The sequence below is a fragment of the Phalangium opilio genome, unplaced genomic scaffold (genome assembly GCF_054372755.1).
Source record: "Phalangium opilio isolate 3A_F unplaced genomic scaffold, DU_Popi_V2 ptg000082l_1, whole genome shotgun sequence".
NCBI classification, from domain to species: Eukaryota; Metazoa; Arthropoda; class Arachnida; order Opiliones; family Phalangiidae; genus Phalangium; species Phalangium opilio.
The window spans coordinates 3,934,160-3,954,848 of record NW_028324189.1 but is presented as its reverse complement, the minus strand read 5'-3'; the positions used below and the strand labels follow the sequence as shown (position 1 = coordinate 3,954,848).

At 34.2% G+C, this 20,689-nt stretch overlaps 3 protein-coding genes across 4 annotated transcripts in view; 1 reads left to right on the top strand and 2 right to left on the bottom strand.

The window, feature by feature from the left end:
• LOC149651011 (tyrosine kinase receptor Cad96Ca-like) overlaps window positions 1-15,605 on the top strand; it is a 46,653-nt gene extending 31,048 nt beyond the window's left edge. Inside the window, exons 2-10 of one of the 2 annotated variants that reach the window (XR_016371030.1) lie at window positions 11,367-11,711; window positions 12,820-12,965; window positions 13,560-13,721; window positions 13,915-14,161; window positions 14,229-14,339; window positions 14,406-14,587; window positions 14,685-14,794; window positions 14,862-14,973; window positions 15,046-15,186. Coding sequence is in view for 1 of the 2 variants with exons in the window: in XM_089847761.1 (XP_089703887.1) it covers window positions 11,367-11,711; window positions 12,820-12,965; window positions 13,560-13,721; window positions 13,915-14,161; window positions 14,229-14,339; window positions 14,406-14,587; window positions 14,666-14,794; window positions 14,862-14,973; window positions 15,046-15,317 (1,706 nt within the window). In the remaining variant the exon portion in view is untranslated. Of the gene's footprint in view, window positions 1-11,366; window positions 11,712-12,819; window positions 12,966-13,559; window positions 13,722-13,914; window positions 14,162-14,228; window positions 14,340-14,405; window positions 14,588-14,665; window positions 14,795-14,861; window positions 14,974-15,045 lie in introns of both variants that reach the window. The other variant, XM_089847761.1, reaches the window with a different exon arrangement.
• Window positions 15,606-16,635: 1,030 nt separating this feature from the next.
• The window catches only part of LOC149651009 (uncharacterized), a 46,700-nt gene continuing 42,646 nt past the window's right edge, over window positions 16,636-20,689 (bottom strand). The window contains exon 7 of the mRNA XM_089847756.1: window positions 16,636-16,669. The gene's annotated coding sequence lies outside the window, so the exon portion shown is untranslated. The remainder of the gene's footprint in view (window positions 16,670-20,689) is intronic.
• LOC149651008 (serine/threonine-protein kinase ULK3-like) overlaps window positions 19,738-20,689 on the bottom strand; it is a 48,223-nt gene continuing 47,271 nt past the window's right edge. The window contains exons 10-13 of the mRNA XM_089847750.1: window positions 20,211-20,286; window positions 20,111-20,151; window positions 19,928-20,054; window positions 19,738-19,864 (exon numbers count right to left, since the gene is read on the bottom strand). Of these exons, the coding sequence (XP_089703876.1) occupies window positions 19,842-19,864; window positions 19,928-20,054; window positions 20,111-20,151; window positions 20,211-20,286 (267 nt within the window). The 3' untranslated portion in view covers window positions 19,738-19,841. The remainder of the gene's footprint in view (window positions 19,865-19,927; window positions 20,055-20,110; window positions 20,152-20,210; window positions 20,287-20,689) is intronic.

Here is a 20,689-nt window from a genome sequence, read left to right as displayed (position 1 = left end):
ATCCATATGACTTAAGAGTTGAACGTTTTTAGTAAAATGGTTACAGATTACAATGATTATAGTAATTTGTTTATATTTTGAGGTAATATCTATTTTTCTGCAGTTGGTCTTTGATGACAGATAATTTCCCAGGTTATTCATAGTCTCTTAGCACATTTATACGCATAGAAAAATAAAATACGCCCATCACTCAATTACCAACCATAAGTGTTGAATTTTAACTTTATTTATACTTTGTAACACCTAAATTTACAACTAAACTTAGAAAGGGTTAATTTCGCTATTAAAAACTTGTTAGTTCCATATTGAACTCTGGTCCCTTCAAGGTTGAATTCCGTCCAACAACTTTAGACTTCAACTCAGAACTTTATTCTTCAGGTAATTTACATTAAACTTTTTAATATTGCAGACTTTTCGCATCGCATATCCATATGGTTCCCATTTTTTTCTTGCTTAAAACATTACGAAATAGTCTGTCCCAATATGAAACTCTCTTCCATATCGCTTCAAGCACCATATCCAAGTTACCTTCAAACCCATAGAACCCTCAACTTGGTTCATCCATGACACTTGTTCAGTATATCATAAGTTTTCCTCTCCAAGCTGACTCCTGAAGAAGGAGTTGGCATATTCCACCATGGAGGCAATACCGTAGTCACGAAAAGGGCGAGTTTAGGGTTGTTTGAGAGAGTGGTAGACCTTGTCCTATTTCTCCCGAATCCTCAAAGGTTTACCCCCTTTGATGCGAGTATTACCGACGGTTGGTAACTGGTAACAGCAAAAAATGTTTCCGTGTTTTAAAATCGTAACCCCGCGGTGAAATTTCGGTTTGAAAGGGCGCACAAAGCATGATTTTCACCAGACTATTTAGGCCTAACTCGTGCATTCTTATATCCTTCAAGAAAACAGCCCATAAGGGCTGGGACAAAACTGTACTTTCTACGTTGAATTGACCCTCCTTATTCGGGGATGACCTTTTTCCATAAAATTTAAAAGTAAAAAGAAAAGTACACCCATCTTTTAAAGTATCTTCACGCCTTTAGAATATTAAGTATGTCTATAAAAATAATATAATTTCGAAATTATGGTGCTTTAGAACTGGGAATTTTAGGCACGAAAATTTGGTATTCTAGAGGGCCGGTAGGCCCTTCTAGATAAGATCCCACACCCTCCCGTAATGTTAAATGTAAATTCACAGATTTTCGCCGATTTTCCCATAGGAATAACATGGGGTTTTTGGTGCTCCTGTACATCGAATCATTTAAAAACTAAAGCGAAGTTACGTTTCGGAATACTTTCAAATTAACAAGTAACTATTCAAGGTGTGCCTTTTTCAAGTTTCATGAAAATTAATTAAGTCTAAGTATGTTAATTTAATTAAAAATGTAAGTACCTCAAAAGATTATTCTACAGCAGACGACGCTAATTGTTCATTACTCTACAGTAGACGACGCTAATTTGCCATTTCACCGCCTTGAAACTTTAACTTGATATTTTTCAATAAATATAACACTATATTTATTAAAAATTTCTCTGGCGGGTCTATTTTTCGTTTAATTATGTGTCTCGGTTGAAATTCTATACTTAAGATACCTTTTTAATTTATATTTTAGATGTTAGTTTCGACCAAGGCTTAAGTTGCCTTACTTAGGCCATGGATTTATAATGGAAGCTTACGCTTCATGGATATTTCACTGTAGCCTTCAGTAAGGCATAAGGATAGATGGATCAGTGTTGGAAATAAGTATTTTTTTAAAACTGGACCTGTGGCCTAGGTATTTTAATTAAAATAACTGGCCACGGTGCCACTCACTGTAAACGTACAAGGGCAGTGAACGCAATGTCATGGTTAATTGTAATCGTAGAGTGGACTGTAAAAGATACGGATTTGATAGTTTAAAAATCGTGGCAGGATGTTGGTTTTGAAGTTGACTATTAAGCTCGGGTTCTAAAACGAATTGTGAGCCGTATCTTATAAGAATTAGTAGAGGTGTAGAACCATTTCTAACCTCGTCCTAGAAGTGAAAAATTTCGCATTTCAGGCAAGAAATTGTTTTATAATAGATTAATACAAATGCAGACTGAAGGAACAGATATTATATAAAAAAGGACTTGGTTTGCCCAAGCCTAAGAAACAAAACGATAAGAGTTTTTTCCAGTTGACTGAAGCGCGGATATTTTATTTTTCTATATAATTTTAAAGACAATCCGTATTTTACTACTCTTTAGAATTTAATTCAATCTCCTGATTTTACTGGTAATGGATTTATTTCCTATAAATTAATTGATATAAAAAATTACTTATCTCAGATTTTTCAACAACAATTCCATTTTCATAAAATTTTATCATGAAAAATCTGAGATAAGTAATTTTTTATTTCAATTAATTTATAGGAAATAAATCCATTACCAGTAAAATCAGGAGATTTAATTAAATTCTAAAGAGTAGTAAAATACGGATTGTCTTTAAAATTATATAGAAAAATAAAATATCCGCGCTTCAGTCAACTGGAAAAAACTCTTATCGTTTTGTTTCTTAGGCTTGGGCAAACCAAGTCCTTTTTTATATAATTTTATATGCTTTGCAAAAGAATATTTTTTTAGCATACACTTTAAAAGTGTAGGCTAATTTTGATTGGTCTAGACTAGAAATTGAATTATCGATTGATCGATTTTGACGTTAAACACTGGTTAAATCCTGTTGAAAATAGTTGAAAAGCTACAAAGTGCATACTAAAAAAAATGCGGAATTTCTTCAATCGATTCCAAGTAAATTCCGCGTAATTGACATTGAATGAAATTCTTTATAAGAAAACTTGAATTTCAGTTAGATCTTTTTTTTCAAAATTAAGTAATTATTAAATGAAGGTTTCCTGTTAGTTCTACTACATCCTGTAAGAACCCACGTGAATATTTACTAACTATAGAATCATCACGCCGTGAAGGACTTTAAATTTAAATGTAAAGACGTTGAACTTCTTTTAAAACTAAATTTTAATTTTAATTTAACAATTCATACATAGAAAGAGTCACATTTCAACAACTTCAGTTTCAATTGACAAAAACCTACTTTTATTTATTTATTTATTTATTTTTTATGAAAAGTGAAACCTTCATAGAATCACAAGGAGTTCAATGAAATTTAATAAAAGAAACGGATTGTAATTTAATATTAAAAAACTTCAAAAATACAACAAAACACAAGCCGGTATTGAAACGAAACTCGTTTTAAAAAGAATGAGAAAACCTTTTTTAATGATTTATTTATAAGTTTAACTGTTTGATAGTGATATGTATAGTACCGTAAAACGTGAATGGTTTAATAAGGTTTGCGATAAAAAACGAAATGCAGACAAAAAGGGTCTAGTCACGGTATATTTAACAATACCTGTTAAAAACAAGCTATATAACCACGAAATGGTTGTTTCTTATTAACCTTATGAAGCTGGTGGTTCAACTAAATCAGATCCTTATTACTTATACACCGTAACAATCTTAAAAACAACAGAAATTACCATAAGAAAGAATTGTATTTCCACATTAATGTAAGTACATTCTAAGGTGATTTGCATTTTTTTCTTGGAAATATCCAATTGTTTTATACGATACCAATGTAATTTGGGCGATACCCTGTACCATTCACTGGCTGAAGTAAAAAACCTTTACGGTTCGGTATTGAGTTGTTTTAGTTATAAAATTGAAGCTTTTTCACGACGCCTTCGAGACTAGACTGTAGACCATCTTTTGGACAATCCTTTTGTTGTGTTTGTCTCTCAACTATCGGATCGGTGTCTGATTTGGAAAACTCTTAGCTTTGAAATCATGAGCGTGAAATGATTTTAGGCCAATGGCCCGAGAAAATGTTTATTTCATTTTGTTTTTCATGTTTTAATCATTTAAATTCTAGATGCGAATGGAAGAACTTCAGTATATTCTCTAGTATACTAAGCCTAACTTAAACTTAAAGAACGTTTATTATTGTTATTAGGTTTATAGTATCTTATTAAAGTTGTTCCGTGTTAGTTTAATCTTTATCGACTCGTGTTGTTAAAGTGGTTTTATTTAACAGTTGGTTGAAGATGTTTCCGTGTACCTTTTTGTTTTGTCTTGCCTCATATAGTTTCCGTTGCAGACGGATTATTAGATTTAAAGATTGGATTAAAGACTTTAAGTTTCTTTTTAATACAGTAATTTTAGGAACCATTTTGTTCTACTATTTTGTAAGAACCATACTTCCGTTGTGTCGTCTGCTATTTCGAGGGCTTTAACAGTTTAATTTAACTATAGCCTTTATGAATAGTTTTTGTACAATACCAGAGGGGCCGGGCAGGAAATGTGGTTCTTTTTCAATACAGAGTAGGGTGGTGGCTTGTAATTCCGAACGCTTCTAATTCCGAACAGTTTTTTTAAATTGATTTTTCTTTTACTTGCGAGGCTTTAGACCGTGAAAAATAGGCTTAAATTATGCCTTGATTCATTGTCTATCCGAAAAACATCATTTCAAATCCATATCTAAAAGTCAGGGAACGATGTGACACGAAATAAAAATGTACCTAATTTGCGAATTTAATTTAATGTCAATTAAAGGGAATGCCGACCCTGATGCCTCCGAAAATAAGGTTTCATTTTCTTCAGATAAATCAGAGGCAAATAAACTCAATTTCAGCCAAAACGTCAAGTTTTCCCCCACAAAATAAGCATTCGTAACGAAATTTTGGCTCAAAATTAAATTAATAAAAGAATATTTATAAAAACCTTTGCGAGCAGCTAATTCCGACCACTCGAAACAACACTCCATTAATCATAAATTATCGACAGTAAAATTAAATTTAACGCTATTAAACGACATGGTTTAACAGATTAGTTATCCTCGATAATACGGCGATACGTTTTCCCGGGCTTTTCAAGCAGACAACTTTAGTTTAACCCGGCTAGCGTAAAGTCCCTGTTTCCTTCCCTCCCCGCCGCGGCGCCGTCACTCGTACTCGTACACTATTCCGCGATAAAAAAAATAACGGTTCAATCTCGCGCCAAGTTTGAAAATTTGCGTTCGCGCGTTTCAAACTTTTGCATAAACGGGTCGCTAAAGGTTTATACCTACTTGAATATGGAATATGACGATCAAGGTAATGTAAATCGCTGTTGCATTTATTAATAATCTTTTTTATCCTATTAACCTACGAGAGATTTAAAACTTGAAAGCGAAATTTATTATAGAATTAACGTCCCAAAACTTAAGCCTTGGTTAGGGAATTTTATCCCGATTCACCTAATGAAAAAAATATTTCAGTTTTAGATAATCCCAATTTAGCATACAAATGAGATAGGCGCTGAAGTTTATTTCACCATAGTTATACCACATTACAGGTGGTGGTGTTAAAAAACCACGTAAAATATCCGGCTTAATTATGAATGGGGAAAAATCTATTTTGTGCCATAAAAATAATTAAAATACAACCAGAAACAAGGGAAAAATATATGACGCGACAACTAAAGATTATTTATTATAAATGATAAAACTAATAGTTATGTTACCGGTTACTGTCCAGTTACAGCTTACAATATTTTTCCAGTATTACTCGAACTTAAAGCATAGCGTTGGTTCCAGTGGACAACTTGACTTTCCTTACGAACTCCAGTTTTGGCTTGGGAAAGCTAGAGGCATTTGTGGGCGGAATTTGTACGTGCATGTATAAATCCCGCCCACTAGCCTTTGCCAAGCCAAACCCGGAGTTTAGAAGGAAAGTCCCCTTGTAAGGGATCCACTGGAGCCGCGCTAGTGTTAGGTTCGTGCACTCAGGAAATAAATTGATTTCATGAAACATTTTATCAGTTAAACTAGCAGACTATTTTACATTGGAATCGGGGCTAGGGGTCGGGAAGTGCCCCAAAACTAAAATAAGAGCTACACAGAAGTACTTTGCCTTCAAAAAACCCTAAAATAACTCGTGTTTTTAAAAAATCCGGTTTAATCCAATAAAAACCACTGGTCTGGATTTTATTCAAATTATCCGGATTTTTGCCAACCCTGTAAGCAGGTTCGGTAATTAGAAGCGGGGGTTCGGAAATTAGAAGCGGGGGGTCGGAAATTAGAAGCGGGGGTTCGGAAATTAGAAGCGGGGGGTCGGCAATTAGAAGCGGGGGGTCAGAAATTGGAAGCGGGGGGTCGGAATTGAAACCCCCTACGTCGGAATTACAAGACATCAGTTCGGAATTGGACGCCACTACTAGAAATGGGGAAATAGATATTTCTCCACAAGTTACCGGTAATTTTGGCTCAAAATAGGCTCAAAAGTAGCGCAAATGTTCAAGCTATTTGGTACAATATCAAATATTTCTCATAACATTATACGTGTGTCATGTTTCAATCGATTTTAAAAAAGTGTTCGGAATTACAAGCTACCACCCTACTCTGTGTAAAAAATTATTATAAAGATTTGATGAAGCTAAAACGGATGTTTATACCTTTTCCTTACCTACTTTTAAATTGAACATCCTCAATATTTCTTTTTTCTTTTTAAATACGTCAAGAATCAAGTAAAAACTGACGTAAATTAATTAGTTTTAACCTGAAAAACATTAAATTATTTTTAACACAACGTCAAAATTGAAGCTTACTTCAGTTGAACTCGTTTTAAACCATTCTTGATAAAAAAATAAGTTGAATTCTGATTTTATTATTTTAAATAAATCTAGTTTTGATTAAAGTTTGATTATGAATACACTGACCGACAGATGTTCTCGTAATCCATAACATTTCTAATTATAAATTGATTGCGATTTTTCATCCAAAAGAAAAAAGAGTTTATTAAGAATTCAACTAAAATCGTAATTATTTCTTCAGATGAAAGGAGATTTTTTTTTATCAAAAAACTTATGTACGTCCTTCAAGGTCGAATCAGGGGTATTTTCTCCATCTTTTTTGGCAAAAATCCCACGCATAGGTAGCCTAGCTGAGAGTAATAACTCAGTAAATCTTTCGGTTGCTTTATAAAGATCTTAGCATTATAATAAGTTCTCCATACGTGTGTCCTTCGCGCTTGAGTAAGACGCCTTCAAGTTCATTTTCTAGCCTGGTGAGCGAGAGCCAAGAGATTGGACACTTCAATCATTCTAAACTCTTTCATAATACGCTAAAAAAATCTTAAAATTTCAAAGTTTCCACTCCCTTACAGTATATAAGCAGAAAAACCCTTTATAAAAATAAAACATACATACACCTTTTGCTTATAGTAACGAAAACAATAGAGGTCGTCTAGAGAGGGCATCTTTGTGTTCCTATTCAAGATCATAAGATGCTAGAACGTTAGGTACACCTACACCGTTTAGGTGCGTCTCGCAAGTACACATACAAGGGTTTCAATTCAAGTATCTTATCATTAACATAACCAGATACTCCAACAAACTTGGCATTAAGAAATACATTGGAATTATTTTTCTTTTTCATTTTTGGGTGGATAAAATTTTTCTTTTATTATTCCAAGAAGTGATATCTAGTTTATTAGGGAGAAGGTATAAATTCGCCACATTTCCAGCTTTATCTCCAGTCCAAACGTATAGTAGGTCCGGAGTTAATCCCCGCCTCTAAATTACAACCAACATCTAATTGGTTCTTGAAAACTCACGTCAGCGTGACGCGAATGACGAAAATTACGTATTTTCCGACTGAGGAGAGGCGAAATATCCCGGCCTCCTTTTCCATCCCCCCTTGTATTTTGTAAGGGGGACTACGGCGAGCGAATACTTAGGCATCTTATACCTTCTCCCTTATAAACTAGATATTACTTCTTGATTATACGCATTGTTTTTCATTTGAAGATACATTATTCTGTTGTAGAAGTTGTTGGGTAATTGGTTAAACACATATGTACTCTTACAGTCAAATTGTGACAGTCACTTTAGCAATAATACTATTGCAATATTTAAAAATTTAACTTATGAAAATATATGGCAAAAAACGGGTTTCAGGATAGTTAGTTACCGAAGTGTTATAAATACCACCTGTTAACTAAATCGGTACTAAATGAACCTTGAACCAATTTAAAGGTAAAAATTTAAGGTTTATAATAACACCCTTGTTGGAAGAATGGGGCGCGACGATTGTCTTTATTGTCCATTTAGTGGGAGTGACATTTAAATGGGCGGCTGGTCTACTGGACCGGAAAGACAATGGAATGATTAAACCTAATATTGCGTGCTTGGTATAAAATTTATCTTGAGTTTCGATGAACATGGGTGAGATTATAGACCAATAATTACACATAAGCCTTAACCCAGACCCCAAGGACATTCTAAAAGATCTGAAGGAGCTTTTAAACATAAGTTCCATAAGTTATGTTCCATAAGTTTGTCAAGTGGCTACAAACTGGAGCTTGTCATGAAGTGAATGAGGTAGGTCATCGATTCGAGGTAAATCGACGCCAGGTGAGGCGCTGTCAAAGGCTTAGTACAGACTAAATAGGACCTAGAGGGAATTCCTGCAAAAAAACTTCAATTCTCACTTGTCGTTCTCGAACTAGCTCGAGCTGTAAGTCTCTCAGTAGCATTACGAAGTGCAGGAAGTGTCATACTTATGAAAAATATCTTATAAACTTATATTTTTTATCGTTTAAAAATGAGGTATGGCCTGGGACAAATCCTTGGAGACTTACTGAACCCTAAAGAAGTCCCAAATAAATAAATAAATATCAGTTATGCAAGAATTTTTACTTAGATTAGGGCTATAGTAATCTTTTACATAAATTCATTTTGTAAATTCTGTGTTAGCGGAACGACGTCGCACCGCTCGTGATTGTGTCACATCCTTGGATTAGTTATTTGGTTATAGGTAGGCCAGATGTGTAGGAATGTTTTTTTTCTGTTTTATCTAGCTGTCTTAATAATGATTTTAACGCCGTGTTTCTTTAGGGGGTTAATGGTATTCGGTGAACCGAGCCTAGAGATGTACAGTACCGAGGTAACACTGTACCCCATTGAGTGCCGAAAAAAATCCGTGTTTGCAAATCTGTTTTATTAATTCTGTTAGTGGTTTCATTTAAGAGGTAATTACGGATGTAACGCTCTTATTTATCAATGAGTGTTCTCCAATCGAGGTCAATCTATTGTAAAATGTACGCAATCCTATTGTATCAATACTCAGTTCAGATCCACTGAAGATATGAAAAATATGTTTATTAGAACACACTTTTTAATTTTTCTTAATGAGAAAAGTAGGTTTGTAGATTTGGGTGTTCGCGTTTTGATGCCATTTCGATGTTTAGCGTTATATTCATTTTATTGTTCTGTTTAATTTTAGAGTCTAGAACTTACTTCTAGGAGAGAGTTGGCCCATTTGGAAAATCTTACGAATATTGATTTGATTTGATTTCGTTACGGTTAAAGCTTAGTTTCTATTTCTGTATTTATTTTTTATTAAATTTAACCTAATTTGCATACGTATATTTATTTAAATATTAAGCGTGTTTTTACCTCTCCGAGTGACGTATGTCACGGAGAGGTTCTGTAACGATCGTGTCTGTCTGTCTGTCTGTCTGTCTGTCTGTCTGTCTGTCTGTCTGTCTGTGTGTCTGTCTGTCTGTTGTTACACCCACGTGACCGCGTTCGCAGTTTCCAAATCGGAGCAAACGTGTTCGCCATTTCCGAACTGCTTTCACAGTCACGGAAATGGCTCCTCTACTTGAGTTCTCACACCACCATATTCTGGTCTTTGTCCATCCCACACGGACACCAGTCTGTACTTACTGGCTTCTAATCACCACCATCTTTTGACCTTCGTCCATCCCACATGGACACCAGTCTGTACATACTGGCTTCTAATCACCACCATCTTCTGGTCTTCGTCCATTCCACTTGGACGCCAGTCTGTACATTCTGGCTTCTAAACACCACCATCTACTGGTCTTCCGTCTATTCCACATAGACACCAATCTGTCTCATTGGCATCTACTCCATTATCATCGTTTGGTTTTAGGATATACGCGGCGATCAGCTAGGGTTACGAGAAACGTCTAGCCTCCCTAAGGTGGGATCGCCACCAAAGGTTTTCGCAATTGCGCTTTTTCCTTACTATTATAATGGAAACGAATCGTATATATACCCCAAAATTTGAAGAAAGCGGGCAAGAGGGGTAACCTTCACGTTAAACGTCAATATTAGCAAAGTTTGAGATGATAATAGGTATAACTTTATTTTAAACGATTTAACTATTATTAATGTTAATTATTGAAGATTAAAATAATTAAAAATAATTATATTTATTTAAATATTAAAGATAATCTTGTTTCTCAACTCAAAATTAATACGGAAAGAGTTAAAAAGCAGTCTATGTTTTTGTCTGTGTGTGTCCGTCCATTGTTACACTAGTGCGTCGCGTTAGCAGTTAGCCTTGTGTTGATGTGTTAAGAAATCATACAGAACCTTAATATTCCCTTTTTCCATAATATAAAGTGAATATGTGGAAGTATTTTTCGTAATTATGATGCATTTAGTACTTTTGTAGCTTTAAAGCTCTGTTTCATTTTGATATTCCAAAGATTTTTTTTAATATTGTTATTTGAAATGGCTGTTTATATATTACTTAAGCTATACTACATCTGTATATAGAATAATCCTTGGTTTAGCGATTTCATGAAGAAAACTAAGACCTAGACTCCGGCGGGTAAAATAAGTATCATCCGTTTTAGGCTTAGTGAAACGAAGAGTAAATAATTGAGGCCTGAGGTGAAGTAAACTTTGGGCTTTGATTTTCGTGTCTGAAATGAAGAGGCATCAACGGATCAGAGTTGTGAATGTAGCTATCAGAATATACGGTAAACAGCTGAAGCGCAGACTTCATTTCCTGATCTTTTCCCCATTGACTGATATCCATGTGTCCAAGATTTATCCTTATTGGATGTAAAATGTCGTCTGCTTTACTGTATTATTCGCTATGCTTGGAATACTGCTTCAATATTTCGAAAATTTTTACTTCAAAAAAGAGAAATAATTCCATATCTAGGTAAATAAGTTTGTAGTAGTAGACCTCTTGACTCGGAGAGGTAATATTTTGGTTTTCCCAACTTGTTATTTTTTTATTTGTGAAATTTTGACCTTTATTCGTTAAAATTTGTTAGAACCATACCATTGCAGCAAAAAAAACCTGAAATATTGTTTATTCATATTGACTTTATTATATTATGGGTTAGGGAAATTTGTAGCATACTCAATTTTCCGTGATATTTATTCGAGTATGAACTTGCGCATTACATATTATCAACTTTGATACCCGCTTCTCAAAATTGAATGATATCGTCATCTTTAAATACAGTTATTAAATTTCCCTTTACTTTTTTTACTAAAAATATTTCTTCCTATCTTTATGTACACAGTGAACGCGGAAGGTACGGTTGGCGCTGATGGTTTGGTCACTTCCTCGGACGAGGATGATTTGTCCAGCAATTCATCTATCGTCGTTGGAGCGTCGGACAACGATAAAAGGAAAATCTCACGGATGATGGAGAATTTCTTGTTAAATTTGACGACGACTTTACCACCAACTGATTTGGCGGAAGTCACCGAAGTCAGCGGCACAACTCGAACGACGTTGCAGGCCAAACCCGAAAGGAAAAACGTGACGGGAAATCGCACTCCCGTTGTCGTCAACTTTCCATTTGTTCCTACTCGAACTAACGAAGGAAATATACGATTGTTCGTTCCTTTCAACAACACCAATGGTAAGTTTCGTTGAGTTTGTCCAATTGGATCAAATTGTCAATCGTTTTCATCAGATCCAAATGATCGAACCATAATAAAACCACTGAACGCTTTGCTTGACCCAGAAGAGGATAATAGAAGAAGGATGACACTTAATACTTTAGTTATGTAACATGATTCTTCCCAGGCTCACTCTTTTTGTTTGCTCTCCTGCTCATCAAACTTCAGATGGACATCGCACCGTGCTAGGGTGAATTCTATAACTTTTTGGTATACTAAATCCTCGGTTTAGTAACCTTGCTCCAATGTAAAATAATGTTGGGAAGAATCATGTTACAATTACCCCGTTTTGTGGTTGGTACACTTCTCTCGAAGAGAAGTATTATTTACTTTAGTTGAACTCTAAATATACATTAGAAAATCGGTATTTCAATATTAATCCATGCCTCGCCATTTATCTCAATAATTTTTTATTGATTTTTGTAACAGTAGAGATAGACATTCAAACTTGTTTTATTTATTTATTGGGTGGTGATTATTTAAACAACAGCACCCCAAAGTTAATTTAATTAACATTAACAAAAAATCTAAAGAAATTAAGATCATATATTATATTATATCTTTCCAAGAAAAAAGTTACAAAATACATGTTTCAGTTTTGCAAATTATAACCAGTTAATTTATAAACACATCCAGGTAATTAAATTTAACGAGATTTGAATTCGTGATTAATTCCGCCATCATTTCCTCGCGTAATTACTACGATATGATTTAATATCTTTGTACTAGTATGGTGAAAAAAGAAAACGTAGTACAACCACGTTCTGAAACAGGAAAGTAAAAAAATTATCCCCACCAGAAATACGCTATATAATCATCTAGAGAAAGTTCTCGCGGATATAATAGCCTTGGGTGTCTCTACAAATAGAAATCTGAAGTCATATAATTTTTGCTTTCAAGGATCGAGGGGCTATAGTTTCTTGATTTTTATATAAAATTAATTGAAAGGTATTATTGTAATAACCTGATTTGATTCGAACCGGATTTGATAAATCTATGATTTGTAATTTATAATTTATAATTCCGCCTATCTAATTTAATTCTTTTTTTTTTGTAATTTATTTGTAGAAGCTATAGAAGACTTGATGACCAAATTTCCAGGTGTATCTTCAACTAGCAATACTCAAATATATATTATTGGTATTGTGGGCATTTTACCAGCAGCTGGAGCTTTGGCTTGGTGTATTAAGTGGATGGTGACAAAATACAAGAAAGTAAGTTTAATTAATTTATTAATGACTTTGATTGATTTTATGTCATAACAGAGGTGTTTTTAATTGATGAAACGTTTTAATACATCTATCATGAAAATATAATGAATTTATGGACGGTCATTCGAGTTATTTTAGTGTTTGGAGACGTTTATTCCATTATCTCTAAGCATGAATAATGACAGAATCTGATAAAGTCTCTAAGATGGCCTAGGGGGTCTTTCCTCTACATAAGTCTATGATCACGTAACAGACATATCAGAATGATTCATAATTTAAATAGCTTTTAGTCCATCCTTACAAATTCTGTTATCTCTGTGTTTATTTACAAAAGGATTGTTCTCACATGCAATACAAATAGTTTAGTAGTTTCTCAGTTGAACCTGGAATTGTCTTTGTGTTCATGACCACGTAATTTTAGATGAACTTGCTTATAACCCTTCAGAAAAAAAGTGCCGGATGGAGTTGCACCTTCTTGAATTCTTCCCTTTTCATAAAATTAGAAAATGAAAAATGTTTTCTCCCAGCTAGGTTTTTGTTTTGTGTCGATGACCTTCTCATTGCTATATTTTCTCCCATTATTTTTAACATCATTAGAAGGGTAATTCCGAAGAAGATTACTCTGGTAGTTCAGTTCCGGACAGCTCGAACGCCAACAGTAATTACGCCACTGCCTACGTCAAGGCGGCCGATGGACTCCCAGGACCCAAACTAGTCTATGCAACCAAACGATCAAACAGTTTCAAGGAAATGGTTCCGGTATGTAAAGTACCTCTAGACAATTGGTATTGTCTTCCAAAATAAATACTTTTATTCAGTCTCGTGAAAGTTTTCCGTTTCTTTATTCAACAATCCTTGTTACCTTAATTTAGTTACGTAACTTACCTGACCGTGACAATAGCAATTCGAGACATACGTATTGACTTATTTTTTCTTAATTGTTCAATTAAAGTACGAAGACAACTCGAAATATTATTTAAAATCATGGCAAGCTCAGAACGCTATAACTCATCGGCAAGCCCTTCAACCAGTGCCTACACATCAACAAACAGTGCATAATCCTTGGGAATTCCCAAGAAATCATTTGTTGATGACTGAAATTATCGGAGAGGGCAACTTTGGTCAAGTATGGAAGGCCGAAGCCAGACACTTGAATGGCGTGCCTGGTGTGGTGATTGTCGCTGTTAAGACAGTTAAAGGTAACGACAACTTTGTTACTAAGTTTATAGTTAAAGTGTTTTGACGTGACAATACGACGTGTTACAGGAAACGTATCTCAAAGAGAAAGGCTGGAGTTATTGAGGGAGTTACAAATAATGCAGATGCTTGGAAGGCATCCTAATGTGGTTACGTTGTTGGGTTGTTGCACGCTTCAAGGTATGTTATTTATGAATTGAAGTAAAGATTTCAAAATTTAACTCTTCTTTAATGTTATTTATGCAGAACCCTTCTATTTAATTCTGGAGTACGTCATTAGGGGCAAACTCTTGTCATTCCTGAGGAGTCACCGAACAAATCGCAATTACTACAATTGCCATCCTACATCCCACTCTCTAACCTCAAGGGACCTGACCCTCTTCGCGTACCAAATTGCAATGGGAATGGAATATATCGCTGCCAAAGGAGTAAGAATTAATTTTAGTTCGTTTTAAATTTAAAATTTGATTAATTAATTAAATAAATAAACAATATGAAAATTTCAGATTATTCATCGGGACTTAGCAGCTAGAAATATTTTGGTTGATCATAACCAAGTTTGTAAAGTTGCCGATTTCGGACTGGCACGTTGCGTCAAAGAAAAACAGAATGAAGTCTATGAACAGAAGTCCAAAGTATGCCTTGAAAAAATTATTTAATCTCATTGTTTAATTAATATTATTTTATGGTAATTTAAAATAGGGCGCTTTGCCAATCAGATGGATGGCCCCTGAATCTCTATACTTGAATGTTTTCACTCAAAAATCAGATGTTTGGGCATTTGGGGTCCTTTTATGGGAAATAGTCACTTTAGGTGCGTAATTTGGTTCTTGATATCAGAAGTGCGCGTCAATGTTTCATGTTTTGTAATGTCTGACAATACCAGGTTCGACCCCTTACCCTGGCATGGGACCAAGAGAAGTTGTACACCACGTGCGCGAGGGTAACGTGATGGAACGACCTTATCACTGCCGACCAGAACTTTACAGGGTCATTAAGGGTTGTTGGGCCGCGGACCCTAATCAAAGGCCAAATTTTGCTGGTTTAAAAAAAGAATTGGCCCGGTTATTAGAACTACAAACGGGTTACATTGATCTTGAACATTTTCCCGAAAATTGTTATTACAATCTCTATCAAAGTCCTGGAGAAAGAGTTTAAATTTCGCGACGGGTCGCATATTTTTAGTTGACCATGAACGTGTTCTCGCGAGAAACGTGCCTTTAAACTTATTCTCTGCCCAAGAAGAGAATGTTTGCGCTATGGAGACTGTGGTGCTTATTTTTACCCATTCGTATGATCAAAAGTAAATGGTATGATAGGAGTTAATTTTTCGAATTGATGTACAATTATGTGTCATTGTACTTAGGTAAGCTTCAATTTTATGTAAATATTTTTTAATTTAATGTATTGAACAATTTCAAATATAGTGTGAAATGTGACGTGAAACGTTGTTTAATTCACTTTATTGTCATATTAAACATGTCATTTATGTAAAAGTTTTAACAAAAAAACATAGGTCGTCCAATGTGTCTCAGTATAATTTCAAGTTTCGCACATCCCTCTTTCCAGCTATCCTTTGACGCAGTTGCGTTTCCTTACTAGACTGAGTCAACTGGCCAAATGTCATAATTTCATAACGTCGAACAGCTGTCGGTCTACACTCTACAGTGGTTACGCAATGATTTCTAGTAGCTGTATGTATTCCTAATGCATTGCTAGACTTATGTACACAATAGTAGTGGATTAATCGATAAATTGAAAGTGGTATCGAAATAAGCCAACACAATCTGTTGTTAGGATTAAGTTAGGGAAACCAAAAATACACGTTTTCTTTGCACAAATTTTTAATTTTTATAAACATTTTTTTTAAACATTTTTTTAAACATTTTTTTTAAACATTTTTTTTAAACATTTTTTTTAAACATTTTTTTTAAACATTTTTTTTAAACATTTTTTTTAAACATTTTTTTTAAACATTTTTTTTGATTAGTTATTAATTATTTTTTTTTTCTTCCAATTCTTTAAGTTTTTCTTCATTTCTTCTCAACTAAACAAAACAAACATTATTACTGTTAAATCATCCCCATTAGCGAATCTACGAGCAAAATTATAATTTCCCTTCGCAATAGTGCTAAATATCTTAAGGAAGATTTCTTTCTACGTTATAGATAGGGGTTTTACCGCGAATATCCCGTGTTTCGGCGCCATTTTATAATTATTAATTGAATCCGTGTTTCGGCGCCATTTTATAATTATTAATTGAATCCGTGTTTCGGCGCCATTTTATAATTATTAATTGAATCCGTGTTTCGGCGCCATTTTATGATTATAAGGAAGATAGGTTGAATTAAAGACGGCATGGAGAATAATTAAGGCGCGATAAGATGCAGATGGGCTTTGTTATACTTACATAACGAGTTTGGATTTCTCTCATTTTTCTGTCAAATTCAATGTTTCTTTTTTTCCGATTTTGAATTGCATTTTTTATCATTTCAGTTATATCTTCTCGTCTACGAAAAAAAGGGGTAAATCAATTTTCTACGCGTAATATCGAATCTACTAGATTCAAATCGCGTAGAATTTTTAGCCAAAAAAATAAATATATCCACGACCCCTAATGAAACAATGAAATTCTCGCAATTAATAAAAGGTGCAAATAAAAATCAAGCGCGATCTTATTATCTGGGAGATACCGCCGCCATTATTAAAGAGCTATAGTCCTAATAAAAATTAATTCCGTTTGGGAGATGGGGTTGCTTACTCTTTACTTGGCCCGGTCGTCCTTGTGGATATATTCGGCTAAATAGAATAGAAAAGCAAATTTAAAATCATGCAAATTTATTTGAACGATTAAATTAAAAAAAAAAATTATATAAGATTTTTAATTTAAATTGCCAAGACCCAAAGAGTTAAAAACAATTTCCGATTATCTTCTTTCGAACTCTGCGTGAAAGGCCGCACTTTTGAAATTTAAGAAACTAAATACTTTGTATAGAAAATTCAAAACGTTCTTGCGGGTTTAAAAATGAGTACCAGAAGGGGATAATACGCGAAGGATGACACTCTCGCGTCCTCTTATACTTAAGTTACGTAACCATGTAGGCGCCGATGTTTAAACAGTTCAAATAACGTGAACTGAAAGCCGGCGGTAATCGAACCAAAAAATTATTTCAACATCCTTATAGAGCTATTTCAATTCGGGGGGAAAGGAGAGCTTTTGAGGCGGGGTTTCGCCAGTCCCCGCCCAGGCGGCATATTGTGCGAGAAATTTAGCATAGAGTTCTTCAGTGGCCCGCACGGAGGGAGGGTGAAAACCGGCTCCGTTTATTGGCAGGCCCAACTGTGACGTTTCCCCCCTTCAACTGATATAGCTCTATAACGAAAGTAAGAATTAATTTACAAAATTCAGGAATATTCTCGCTATAATTCGACATGGACTTGATATTTAATGTTTGCAACTAAAATTACTCACGATGTATTGATGAATTGAATTATTTAAACGGAGGGTTAAATTAAAATTAATTCAATCGTCAAGTTTGAAAATTAATTAAATTTAAATCAGAATCAACTAAATATTTAAACATTGCAATATATTTTAAACCAAACGCAATTATTTAGGCGTTGTTTCTTTAATTACTCTCAATCACTAATTGCAATAGGCACTTGGCAGTACTACGTCATGTAACGTCGGGCTACCTCCCACTGGTGCTAAAAAACATACAAGAAGGAGGAGGGGCTAATATAGCTTTCATTCTGTTAAAAAAACATACCATAATGGCGCTGGGGGCGGAGTTAAGCCCGAATTGCCAAGTCCCTATTGCATCAAAACCCTACCTACTCACCGTCGAAGAGTCCCTTTCGGCCATTTCTTCCGGAAAATTACTAAGTAATAATAACTGCGTAATTAAATTAAACAAGTTGTTGGGGGTTTTTTTTTGACGAAATTATTCTATACCCGCCGCCGCCGCCGCCACCAACTTTATATATCAAAACTTTCAACAGCCGTATTCAGCAGCCGTATTTATCTGAAAATTGTCTAATACGACCACGCCCCCTCGGTGTATTAGTGGGTCACGTGATATCCGTGATCCACGTGCTCCGTTTATTATGTTCACGTATCTCAACTTCTCAAGGATTTATTTTGGTATGGAGGATTCCTACCATTAACACAAGGAGACCAAGCGACTTAGAGCGTAAAATCGTCTGCTATTTTACACTCTAAGCTGCCTGGTCTCCTTGTGCAAATGGTATGAATCCTCCTTGCGTGTAAACTATGTATTGAATACATGTTTTTTAACTCATAATGTTTTTTCTATTTGCATAGAAGCCTACGCGTTAAAGGCTTAGCGAATATGTATAATACTTAACTAAATAAATACACTGTATAAATGTTTTGTCGGATTTATATCATTTGATTAAGCCTTTTGGAGTAATTAGGCTTAAGATAGGCCTACGTTAAACATTCATTTTGCGCGCGCAGGGGGTTATTAGGCTAGGGGGATGAAATCGCAGTACCCTCTCAAACCCAAGGTCTGTATACCGCTTCGTAAAGGACCAGGCGATCAATCTCTGCATCAGGGCAGGGGTTAGACCACTACCTCCTATAATATACCCATTCGTATGATCAAAAGTAAATGGTATGATAGGAGTTAATTTTTCGAATTGATGTACAATTATGTGTCATTGTACTTAGGTAAGCTTCAATTTTATGTAAATAGTGTTTAATGTATTGAACAATTTCAAATATAGTGTGAAATGTGACGTGAAACTTTGTTTAATTCACTTTATTGTCATATTAAACACGTCATTTATGTAAAAGTTTTAACAAAAAACATAGAAGGTCGTCCTAAGTGTCTCAGTATAATTTCAAGTTTCGCACGTCCCTTTTTCCAGCAACCCATTGGTGCAGTTAGACTACTAGACTGAGCCAACTGTCCAAACGTCATAATTTCATAACGTCGACAGCTGTCGGTCTACAGAGTCTGCAGTCTCAGTCTGCCTAGAGGCTCTAGGCTCCGTCTCCGTGTGAATGGGCTAATAAAACATATCCTAAACTTGATAATTTTGAAGGTTTAAATTGCGATTGTTAATGTTAATATTATTAGAAAAGGTTTGTTTATAAATTGAAATGTAAATCACGCTTTGAAACTCCAAAAAGTACGCGAGTCCACGAGTTTTGAGTTGACAAAGTTGAGCCAAGGCTTAGGAATATGGAATACAGCGAGAAAATGAAAAGTAAGTAACGTTTCTTGTCTTTCTGATCAGTGATATTTTTACCAGGAACATGTAGTTAGCAAAAAACATGGGTAATATTAATATTCGTTCAATTAGAATGCTAAAATTGTCACATAATGAGTTTAAAATTCAGGCGGGAATGTTCTGAAGATTGGGTGTCACGTGACTAGTTTAAATTATGGGGGGAACTCAGGGAATGTTTTGAAGATAGGGTGTCACCCGTGACGAGTTTGAATTTAGGCGCGAATGTTTGGAGTTTTGACACTCGCGAGTTTAATTGTTTTAATTTTAATCAAAATTAATATAAATGCTTATAAATCAAAGGAATAAGTTTACGCAAATATTTCTTTATAAAACTTTATTTAACTTTTAATTGTACAATATAATCAACATTATAAATGACAACTATTTAAAACAATATAATATACTTTTAATATGATTAACTAACTACTGTATGTTACACCCTGATCCTGAAAATAAAATAATTAAGATTAAGATTAAAAATAGAATTAAATAATAAATCAGAAGTTTACCAAACGTAGCATTTATGTCATCTAAATCTTCCCCCTTCTTCGTAGCATCGGCAACTTCTTTCAGTTTCAGTTTTTGAATAGCTAAGCAGGATTTGGCCTCCTCTCCCTTACGAAGCCAATTAACTGCCTGAAATTAATTAAAATCAAGTAGAATTTAATTAATTAAAAAAAATATTAAATGACCTCCGCATGTAATGCATCTTTTTTTGGCCCAGGAATCATTTCTAAAATTTAAAATTAAATTTAAACAGTCATAAATTAATTTATTTAATTTTTGTTTTACCCTTTACTGCCGGCACAATGATATTAAGAGCTTGCTTATACAAGGATAAGGCATTGTTATAATTTCCATTTAACATCTGAGTTACAAAATAATTTATTACGAAATAAATTCTAATTACAATTTAAATAATTAATAATTAATAAACAAAGAACCTCTTGATCAGCTGAGTTTCCTTTTGCAAAAGCCTCTGATAATTTTCTCTCATTAAATTGCAATTCATCTGATATAATTAATAATAAATTAATAATTAATTCAAATTAATAAATATATAAAAATTATGCAAATTATCATGAATATAATGGGAGGTACTAATTTGCAGGACTTCTTTTTGCAAACTTTTTTTACAAACTTGCAGAACTTTTTGGTTGCAATTCTACACCCTAATTTGCAGGAGCTTTTTTACAAAATTGCATAACCGACATCTAAAAAGGTAATTAAAGTTTGTTATCTTTAATTTTTTTTAATTAAAAATAAAACAA